At 44.9% G+C, this 11,798-nt stretch overlaps 1 protein-coding gene across 2 annotated transcripts in view; it reads right to left on the reverse strand.

The window, feature by feature from the left end:
- The window catches only part of rps6kc1 (ribosomal protein S6 kinase polypeptide 1), a 27,554-nt gene that overhangs the window by 7,149 nt on the left and 8,607 nt on the right, over nt 1-11,798 (reverse strand). For both annotated transcript variants that reach the window (XM_031870338.1, XM_031870336.1), the window contains 4 exons: nt 9,232-10,860; nt 8,231-8,320; nt 3,031-3,113; nt 711-806 (listed from right to left, as the gene is read on the reverse strand). In XM_031870338.1, the coding sequence (XP_031726198.1) occupies nt 711-806; nt 3,031-3,113; nt 8,231-8,320; nt 9,232-10,860 (1,898 nt within the window). The remainder of the gene's footprint in view (nt 1-710; nt 807-3,030; nt 3,114-8,230; nt 8,321-9,231; nt 10,861-11,798) is intronic.

An 11,798-nucleotide genomic window follows, 5' to 3' on the forward strand; every position in this document is an offset into this window, starting at 1 on the left:
TATATATATATATATATATATATATATATATATATACATACATATACATACATACATATATATACATACATATACATACATACATATATACACACACACTATGTCTAGGATGTGTGTTTATCAGTTCTAACCTGTCAGAAAATAATGCAAAAAGTTATGGTGAGCTGTGGTGTTTATTTTTGTAACATCTTTGGAGATGTCGTGTCTTTATTCCCACAGAGTGTTTTCAGTACTCTGATGCATGTTCTGTGAATGAAGGTAGAGTTTTTGCGCCTGTTGAGCCACTGTAGTAGGTCATGCTAACCAAGTTCTTCTACAGTACTTATTTCTAAAAATTGCTGCTGCAGGACATTCCATGTGCCAAAAAACTGGGTATTTTAAATATCTATGTTTCATTTCCATTGTGTTCACCAGCCAGTGTGAGAGTGTTGTAACTTTATTTGTAAATGCAACAGATTATTACTTTAAAACTATCATGCAAGATTCCCTCACCCACCTATCCCCATTCAGAAAAAGCAGCAAGTTATTAGTTATGTTCATGTTTTTTCAATCTGGAGGACTTTTGTAAAGAATATATGATAAATGCAGAATCTTCAAACTTCTGTTGAGGTGGGTGAAAATGTATTTGTGTGGCCCACTCAGTTAAATACTGTACAAGACATTAACAGTACATTACACAGGAAGTTACCGGTAGCACTTCAGACTCTCACCTGCTCCAGTAGAGACCTGGCCTCCTCTGAAACAGACTCGGGGGTGTTGAGAGCAGTGTGGCGACCGACTCCTGCTGGATGGCACCGCAGCAGAGACTGTGCAGTGGGAAGGAGGGGTGGAAAGAATAGATAACGATCAATCAAAACAAAGAAAACCTGACAGACCCGAGAGCTAAAGGGACATTTACACCGACACCCGCAGAGCCGAGGGTCTACGTGAGAGCACCAGAGCTGGACAAATAGGAGGAGACCAAAGAGCCAGAGCAACTGAAACAACACTGATCACAGCAACTACAACAAGGCAGTGACTGAACTACTGTTGCTCTTTCTTAGAACTGACGTGTGTCACAGAAAGGATGACATGGAAAGAAAACGTCTTTTTTTTTTTGGTTAGTTTGTTCTTGAATTATGCAGCGCTATTGTACTGGAAGAACCAACAGTTAAGCAGGCAGCAGTAGATATGAAGCATTTTTATTTGTTTTTAGAGTAAAATATGAAGAGGTCAAACAGGCAATTACAAGGAATTGTTGCACTCTGGGGGGAAAAAAATTTGAAATAATCTCAGTAGAGAGAGAGAGAGAGAGAAAGGGAGCACAAGACCTACAAATGCTTTTGCAACCACAGAATGTAGCCACATTGTTAAAATAATTGACAATAATGACCATAATCACTGTACGTTGCAGCAGGACATCTTTCAGCGTATCTACACCTCAAAATTCAGGGTTCAACTTTAATGTATTTTTGTTCACTTGCCTGGTCGGGCAAGTGGATCAGAAATCTAATTGCCCGCAGTCAATTTTGACTTGCCCCTGTATAAATTGTTTTATTTATCTAGTTAGCGAATAACAACAAAGACTAAAGTGAATCGTCTCGTTCTATCTACCTTGTTCTCAAACTTGGGGAAAACATAGTTGGAGTTTCGCCCACATGCTCTTTCACAACTTAACTCCCGTTTCCAGGAGAATTGAAAGCTAAAAGACTTTGTCTTTACTCGCCGCCACGAGTGCCCGATCAATACTGCGCATGTGCAACTCTCCACAGAGATGAGAAGGAAGCGAGATGGATCACTCCTTAGCTACTTCCATCATCCATTACGGGGAAAAAAAATGTGTTTAGCTATTTTTTTTTTACCACTAGCGCCGATCGATCAAGTGTGTTTGCTAGATTTACTCGCCCCAGACTTGGCCTTGTACTTGCTCCAGGCAAGCAGGCAGTCCTTATTGTTGAGCCCTGAAATTGAAAATGCTAGAACAGAGCGTGTGCAGCAAGACGTAAGCCCGTGAACTGTTTGTGTTGGGGGACCCTGTGTGCTTTTTTTCCATCAGTTAGGTCGGTTGCCCCTCTCTCTCTCTCTCCTGGTACGTACTGCAGGAGTTCTGGCTGGGTTCCTAGCCACAGTGAAGACTGCTGCAGGCAAGATCTTATCCTGCAAGGATCAAGAGACACTATGTGTGCCTGTGTGTGTGTATCCTTGCCAGGGCTGTACCCAGACATAATCATCAAAGGAGACATCTGTGTGACTGACTTGTTATTTTTCCAGGTAGGTGGGTGTGTATTGTTTAACATCGAAACACTAACCTAACTAACAACCAGACTCATGTTTGGGGCCATTGATGGAAACCACTGATAGCTGATATGAAAATATGACCACTGGCAATCAGTTAGAGTTTATTCAAATTGAATAGACAATGGACAATTGAAGGGACGGGTCTGCACATGCACAGGCCTCTCTGCGCGTGCAACTGTATGTGCGTTTGTCATTCAAGAGAGCAGCAAGGTATAATTAGCATGTGCATGTGAATATGGATCATTTGTCTCGCAAACAAAAAGGCTCCGAGATGCTCCCCTTCAAAGATTGTCCCTCAGACAGCCCGGCCCGAGCAGCAGCACCTCGAGAGCCGCCCTGGTCTTCAACCTTCCACACCGACCTCGGATCGGCGCGCTCCAAGCCCAGCGCTGCTCCAGGAGCCAGCAACCAGGCCCGGTGAGAGCTGACCCCCCCTGCCCCAGCAGATGGAGCTCAGGCTGGGGGAGAAAGTCACAACGACACCCCTGGCACTCCCCGAGAAACAGAGTAAGAGACGGCAGCCAAGACGCACCTCACACACATAAACCCACACACCCACACACACACACACACACACACACACACACACACACCAAAACAACAAACTCCCCCAACAAACATACAGACACGCACGCAGAATCATACACAACTTGGCACAACCATAAGGAGTGTGAGAGAGTTGAAAGCCAAGGCACCTACAGACATCCCACAACACCTTAGATACGAAGATAACGTTCATACTTTCTGACTCACCATGCCTGTCAGCAGCTCGTACAGGACGGCGCCCAAACTCCACCAATCGCATGCCGAGGTCTCCTCACCGATTCCTCCCACCTCTGAAACCGGAGTAAAAAAAAAAAAAAAGGAGGGAAAACGCGGAATTAATCATTAAATCAACAAGCAGAGAAATAACTGATCAACTGATCATAGATGTAAAATAAAAGAATAACCTAATATTTATAAATAAAATCATTTACTCATCTTAAGCTGAGCTAAGTGCAAAAGAGACCGCTTTGGTAATTACATGAAAAAACCTTCAACAAACAGTTTGCGACTGACATCTTGGGTTACTTAATATTTCATTGAATTGATACAATCAATTCAAAATGAGCACAAAAACATGAACAGTCTCTCTCACGCACACACACACACACACACACACACACACAAACAAGTGTGTGTCTCATAAAAGGGTGATTTGCATAATAAAAAAGCAGTTAAATTGAGGAAACCGTCTGCTGCAACTTCACACCATCTGCATGACCTGACCTCAAACACACACACACACACACACACACACACGCACGCACCAAGAAATGTAAAGCAGGAACAACTGAGAAGTAGTATAACATTATTGTTTAGTATTTTCTCCCGCACCATTTTCAGCTCCTGAAAACATTTATTTTCATTAATCGATTGTTAGGTTTGTAAAATGTCAAGAAATAGTGGCAAATTAGGAAATCATCATTTAAAGTCATTTAATCAAATGTCTTGTCCGTTTAACAGTCGGAAAAAAAAAGAAAAGTAAAAAGAAGCCAAATCACAAGTGTGAGAAATAACTTAAAAGGATTAACCCCATTACCAAATCATTGCAGCCTCACAGATCCTAATGACAATCTGCCATTGAGTTTTTTGTCTCGACAACCAAAATTAGTTAAAGGCTCCCAATAATCACAGACATCATTGACCATCTCTACATACATGTCAGGACTACAAAACCCTCTCAAGATAAACATTTCATGGGAAATCTGTCCACTGTCGTGCTCATGGCCATGTTTTCTGAGATTCTGATCCAGAGTCAGTCGGCCAACCAGTTTGATGGAAGGCTGTTGAGACTCCACAGCATGTGTTGAAGAAGTATGACACAGAAACCAAGAGTGACACACGTGTTGCTAAAGTCAAAAGTATATGTGAGAGAGTCTGTGTGTGCGCTAGCTCCACTGGGTACCAGATGGCCTCTTGTGCCGCTCAGCTTCCCTCTGCTCCGCTCTCTCCAGAGGGCTGGGACCCCGGGTCACGGCTGCGTGTGCCCAGAGACAAGGCTCCTCAGCTGGGGCAGCAGAGGAGGACAAAGACCCCTCGTCTCACCGGAGGCTGCCAGCAACTCCAGGGGCCTGCGCGGCTCTCTTGCAGTAAAGGTTAGAGAGGGCTATGATACGACTTGCACGTTTCGTTTACACACATACATACACACTCAAACAAACACACACACACAGCCAACTGAGCAACCAGTCTTCAGGGCTCCCCAGGACTACTGTTTTGACAGCCGAGGAGAGAAGATCGTCATTGAACGGACTAGTGATACCTGCGTAGTTATGAGCTGGAGGGAAGATACTGGACACACACACACACACACACACACACACAAGCACACGTCTCAGAGCAAGGTCGATGTCATCACAATGGATTAATGTCTAAGGAGCTGCAGGGAGAGTACAGTGGAGCTGGCTACACTTACCGCTCTGTCAGAGCGAGGCAGGGAGAACGGGAGATAGAGAGAGAGGACGGGAGGGGAGAATTAACTGCATCCACGGGCCATGGGTCATTCAAACCCCACTGTTACACTGTGTGACGCCTTAATTTGACCATACCTCCCACAAAGCTTTCTTAAACAGCACATGAACCAAAAAATAATTGGAAGAAAACAAAATGATATGGAGGAGTTTGGATACAAACAATGCGGCGTTAACCTCGTGGCCTCTTCTTCTTCCCTTTCCCCTTAACAATGCAGTTCCCTCCTGCTTTGCATCTTAGTCACTCCATCTCCTCTCGGCTGGGGGGGGGCATAAGGAACTTTCTCTTCTCCTCTTAGTCTGACTTCCCTAAAAACTGAACAGACAGTCATTGTTGAAAGGGGAAGTAAAGCGTTTGCAGGTAGGAAGTAAGGAGACTTCGGTTTATAACGTTCCAAGACTGAGGCTCATATGAGGCTCTGTTAAAATGGTGACAATTGTTGTTAAAAACCAAATAAGTTATATATTCTAAAACAATCCTTTGACTCATCAAAGAATATCAGATAACATTCAAATAATAAAGCCGAAGTACGTTCGGGGTACAGTTTCTTACTTGAAAAGGTTTCCAAAACACAGAGGTGAGCACGTTGTGTGAAAAGGGGAACTAAACATTAACTTCCAGTAGATCACGCTGTCGCTGAGCAGCTAAAAGTCTGACTTGTCACCTCAGAGGGGAAGAATATTGAGTTTCCCTTTTCTTAGACACTGAAGAGAATTGGTTTAGGCCTTGCTTCCCTCTCAGCAGAACAATAAACTATTTCCTGTTTCTGCTCCAATCAGGTCGTGTCTCACTGTCACTCAATAGCTGTTGTATTATTGTTAGAGAACAAAAGATTAGCCATCTGATGTTTATCAATAACGATGACGATATGCTGAGAAAATAAATGAGCAGAAGTGCAGGATAAATAGATTCACAGATGTCACTGTATTTTCCGAGTCCACTCCCGTGTTTTTTGGGTGTGAATGTGTGCGTTGTAAAAACATGTTTCTCTCCGTCTTACACACACACACACACACACACACACACACGGTCACAGCAGGCCCCCTGCTAGCTTTCTGGCAAACAGTCATAAATCTGTCATCAGGAATGAAGCCATCGCCAGAGCTGACCCTGTCTGGATAAACAGCAATACATAACAAGGGCAGGGGAGACACACACTCACTAACCTCTGCGTTAGAGAGTGTGTGTGTGTGTGTGTTAACGAGCACATACTGTACATCAACAGATACATGCATCTACCAATCGTAAGGGGTTTGCAGGTATGAAATAAAAACATGTCAAATACATGAGAGCCATTAGTTAGTAATGTGTGCATACTAACATGTACAGCAACAAAGAAAGGTGGACAAAGACGAGAAAGAGAAAGTTGCCAGTGTTTGCGTAGTACATTCAACGTATGTTGAAGCCACACTATCGCTCAGCAACAGCGTCACGCACCCCCTGTTGGCTGCTTGAACACATTACAGCCATTGATTCATGCGGGATCAACAGTCTTTAACTAACAAGATCTTTCACACCTGGGCTGATCAGCACTATTCCACTTCATTTCACTACGGCGCTGGCTTTTATCCACAACATTGAACATTTTTTCATATTTTTTTTTATTATTTGTGTGAGTGAGCCGAATGTGAATGCCGCCCAAATGTGATGCAAAGGGCACCATTCCGATTGCCTCCTTCAGCTCCTCTTGTCCAACATTAGATCTACTTGTATTTGTGTACATCTGAATTCTACAGTGCCGAAAAAGACTAGCCGATTAACTTACGGACGTATTCAATGACTATTGTGAAAGTGAATTAATCGGATCGTCAAGTAAAGAAACCAAAGGTTGCCGACAGCCTCTCAAGTCTGAAAAAAAAAAAAAAAAAAATTTAAAATAAATACCTTCCAGTTTTGACTGCTGAGAACAGCACTTTTAAAAAGTAATCAATACATTATTTGCCTTTACTGGATTGATCCAGAACGGGCGTATGAGTGCTGTTATAAATTATCTGTGAGTCAAGTGTACATTTAGTCAAAATCTACCTTTTACTTTTTTTTTTAAATTTCAATCATTTTATTTTGTTAAATAAACAACATTGTTCAGACCTACCATCCCCTCTATTAGACAAGTATAAAAAGCCGTCGATGCCGATTTTAACAAGAACAATTACTACATCAATTACACAATGACTTCAGAGTCAAACATGTCTCGAATTGGCACTTAGGTTTTAAGCTCCATTGTGCACGTAAAGCTCCTTGTGCCGAGGTTTTCTCCTGTGTGTCTTTAGGTCACCTACCGCTGGCCACCGTACATATGCCTCTACGTGCTTCTATTTCCATTAGTGGGCTTTTAAACAAGCAGTTTCTAAAGGGAATAAAAAATGCACACTTTGAATATTAGATAAAGCATTTGTTGCTTTCAGATTTATTACGACAGTGGCACACTGTATGTTCCTAGTCACAAGGAGGATTTAAATCTGAAGTGACCTTCCTGGCTTGAGCGAGAGGATGAGTGTGAGAGAATAGCTTAATATAAGTGCGTGGGGGGGGGGGGGGGGTGAAGGGGTGCGAGGGTCGTTGTGTACGCCTCTAAATGCATCCAGAGTTTTTCAGCAGTTATCCGTCCTGCGTATTTAAGAAAAGGTGTAATCAAACACAATCCATCCAGCATCCCAAGTGTGAAGCCTGATGCTTAAAACAGCAACATATTAAAAGAAGTATCCTGCCCATAGATGACCCCCCCCCCCCCACACACACACACACACACACACACACACACACAGAAGTGCTAAGTAGGGACATGGTGCTGTAGTCTAGCAGCGGTTTGTTTCAGGCAGCTTGTAAACAGCATGCCGGAGCTGCCACGAGCCTGCTGAGGGCGACACATGGAGTTACCTCGCTGCTGTCTCAGTGTTGCACAACAGCACACTCTACAGGACAAGGAGAGAACTACAACCAGAGCCAGCCTCTCCAAACTGTGAGTAAATACTAAATATTTCTATTTTATCCTCCGGATACAAACAGATATGTGTTATTAAAATGTAAATAATGTCATCATGATAACTGCATGAATCCTTAAGATGTGGTTTCTTTAATGGGTAAAAAAAAAAGCAAATGCACAGAATGGAAAGAGCACCTTTGCATATGGATTTCTGTCTATTTCAAAGTGGAGAAGAATCAGTGTTCACCTGTTTCTACTCTCTAGAGCGGTGTGTGTGTGTGTGTGTGTGTGTGTGTGTACACGTGGATTGTTTATTCATGTCTGGCTATGAATGAGGGGTTTGTGACCATGGGAAAGTGGCCTACTTATGGCCCTGCATGCCTGCATAGAATTAACCCCACATAAAGCTCCTTACTGACACGCAAACACACAAAATGAGGCTCCCAATTATTAACAAGTTTAGAAGGAGCACCAAAGAGAAATCAGAGCGATAAAGTGTATGAGCATACGTCTCACCTGGTGCACAGTACATATTGGCAATGGCCTCTTTGTCGCAGGACTCCTCCACATCGTTCCAGCTACAGAAGTAGGTGAGCTGAATGTGACCTAAGGAGACAGGAAGAGAGGGAAAGCGTTCGGCTCAAAGAGTAAGAAACATTCATCTGGCGCTCTGCCTCAAGCCGACACAGTCAAGTATCACTCCGACTCGATACTTTTCAACCTGTTTACTCACCTTCAGAGCACTTCCTTCCACCGGTTCCTTTCTGCCTCTCTACATCCCTCAGCGAGCTTTTCAAGCACACGGCCCCGGCGATTACTCCTGTTTAGCGGCTACCCGTTAACGCTATCATTAGAACTAATGGTGTCATTAGGTAGCCGTGGCCATTAGCCTGGGCTAGCCAGACTGATGCACCACACTACGCCGTTGATGGGCCCTTTAGAACAATAATTACCACCAGGGAGACGAAAACAGCCACTCAGCTAATTAGACGCTTGTTGATAACGAGGCGGAGAGAGATGATTGTAGGACGACAAAGGAAGAAGTTGAGGGGGAATCTGTGACCTCCTGGTAGGGAAAAAAAACACTTTCCCCTTTCTGGAAAAGCCTTAATTTTAGTAAATACATTACATCATGGCTGACTTCAGAGAGATGTGGTTATATGCTCGCTTAAAGAGAAATATGAGCAGATTTCACCAAGATGTCTAAGATGTTCATGAGGTCCTTATTGAACTATGTCTGAAATATATTTTTCTAAACTTTGTGCAACTAAACTGTACTGCTTTGCTTCCCTAATATTATAGCTCGTAAGCAGTCGTGGCATTATTGTTTAGTGCAGCTAATATTCTAGAAAGAACGTATTCTACATTGTATTTTTTAAATTTTCAGGACTTTCCCCCCCTCTATTCTTTATGGCATATACTGAAGATTTCAGAGATCTATGAGATAGGGGACTAGATTGTGGGATGTTACCGAACAAAGGCTTTACGATAAGCCGCGGTAATAACGGATGTCTAACCTTGGTGGTCGAGCAGGATGTTTTTGGGGTTGAGGTCTCGACAAAGGATGCCGTGTTGGTGCAGAAGGTCCAGGGCTGACACCATCTCGACGGCCCAGCATCGCACAAACTCCTCCGGGATACGAGCTTGGGACGCAGCCAACGACAGCTCGTCCAGCTCGGCGAACAGCCGCGATACTTCTTTATCAAATTCACAGCCACCTGTATCACTAATAACTCTTGATGATTCGCCATCAAGACCGAATAAACTCTGGACCACTGCGCGAGCCTCGGTGCCATTCGCGGCTGGGATAGAGTCTGTGCTTTTGCCGCTGTGGTGAGGAACCAAGTCTGTATTTACTCTTGTACCGGCCTCGAGTTTCCCGTTTAGAATGTCAGTAACTGGAAGGTCAAGGTAATTATTTTGGCATGTAGGGTGAACAACCATTTTGTCAGAGGCCTCTGACCCAAACGCCGAGCTGCAGTCATCCCACAACGAGTTGAAGGGAGAGGAAGACGCAGCACTAGTGTCACAAGTCGCAGAGGCTGTACATAGAGATGAAGGCTCCTGCTCCAGTGGCTGCTCCTCCCCTTCCTCCGGCTGGCTGTGAAGCTGTAAAACATCAGGCTGGATGAACTTCTGCGGCGAGGCTGTGGCCTCGAGGCCGAGACACACCCCCGAGGTGTCCAATTCCTCCTGTAAAGAGTCGACAGTCCCGCCCGTTACAGGCAGGTTGACCAAAAGGTCTGGCGGGTGACCCTCATCCTCCACTACTGCCTCTTTGAACGAGATGACTGGCACGGACTCGTTGGAGCCTTTATCACTACAGTCCAACCCCCAGAGCTCTGAGCTGTGGCCCTTGACCTCCTGAGCCAGCTCTGGAAGATCCTCAGTGACATCCGAGCCCAGGTCGGATGTGGAAAAGAGGGAGACCGGCTTCTGAGAAGGCCGCTGCTCTCCCGAGTCAAGACAGGTCACCTCGCAGGCACTGTCTTTGCTGTCGATACGGAAAAACTCCATTGGCGTGTGCTTGGACAGAGGCACAGCAGGGGATGGCAAAGGACTGAACACCTCGCCGTGGTCCTGTCCCTCGCAGCGGTATTGCTCACTGCCGCTTTTGTCGGACGACTCTGTGAAGAAGCCGAGTTCCTGAGAGCTGATCGGTGACGAGAGGCTGTCGTTGCTCAGCAGTGACCGGCTACGCGAGGACGTGGTGGTCGTCGTGGCGGGCACTTCCAGCGACAGCATTTCCTGTTCGCTCTTCTCTCCCTCCTCCTCTAGTGCATCTGGTTCGACCTTGTCTTGTTCATACTCGTTGCAAAGTGTCAAATAACTGTTGGTGCACTCCTCCTCAGAGGTGGCTCCGGAGTCCGACTGGGCCCCAAGTTGTTCAATGCGCCTGGGAGGGAGAACCCTTTTCCTAGGAGACGCGATCGGCTTCTCCCCTTTGTTCTGGAGCTCCGATACAGAAGCGGGACAAGACACCGGCCCAGAACCAGAACTGGCGGAATCTACATCGAGCTGTGGTGCAGCGTGTTGTGGAGAGTGTACAGCCGCCGTGTGGCTCTTCTGGATGAAAGGAATGTCAAAGCTGTCCTCTGGGCTGGAAGTACGCAGGAACTTTCCAATGTGAGACCACAGCTTCCCCCCTAGGGATGAAGGAAACAGGGCATTAAAGACAATTACAAAAAGAAGGGTGTATCCAATACAGTAGACAGCAGAGCTATTAAGAGGACAAATGAAGCACACCACGCTACTGGAACTTCTCCAGGAATGTTCTTCGGAACTCAGCAACCACCTGTGTTTCAATGGGAGGAACCGTGGTCTAAATTTAGTTCCTTCCCATCGTCCAAAAAGGACCAAAAGTTGCCGACTGGTCAAACACAAGCCTGCTACAATTTCTGTTCACCATTCACTCATACAGTAAGCAAGCACAGAGTGCCAGTAGTATCAGCATACGGATAGAGATGCTTTGTTGATAATTAAACAAAGTCAAAAAGTTTTGCAGTTATGTAGACTCCGTAACCACTTTCAAAGTTGTTTCAATGGAGTTACTTCTTATAGCTGAAACGGGGTAAAATGAACTGTATATGACGCCTGTGGCAAGAAGGACCTGCGGGGCCCTGGGGGGGGGTCCCTGTCTAGATGCCCATTTTGCCCATTTGGTAATTCAGCCGAAGAAACCATCACTATTTCAGGGGCATGCATCTCACTTTGCTATACATGATGACATTGCATCTTTAAAAATCGTTTTCCGCCATCTATCGCTAATTTACCTAAAATTCACAGTTGGTCAGATGCTGTGGATGAAAAGGAAAGTGCAAAAGAGACTTTCAGTTCCTGACTTTGGCCTCTGGGTGTCCTTAGACACTGGGGGAAATTAGGTAAGAAGGCTCATTGCACTTAGGAAAGAGTAACCAAGGCAAACAAGAGCAGTGATTGATTGATGATTGAACCCAATTTAGCTAAATGGGGTTGCTGTGTGTGTGTTTGATTTAGGTTCCCAGTGTTATGTTAGCGTTTTCACTTCTCTCTGTCTTACACACACACACACACACACACACACACACACACACACACACACACA

The sequence above is a fragment of the Anarrhichthys ocellatus genome, unplaced genomic scaffold (assembly GCF_004355925.1).
Source record: "Anarrhichthys ocellatus isolate YVR2014 unplaced genomic scaffold, GSC_Weel_1.0 scaffold52, whole genome shotgun sequence".
Classification (NCBI taxonomy): domain Eukaryota; kingdom Metazoa; phylum Chordata; class Actinopteri; order Perciformes; family Anarhichadidae; genus Anarrhichthys; species Anarrhichthys ocellatus.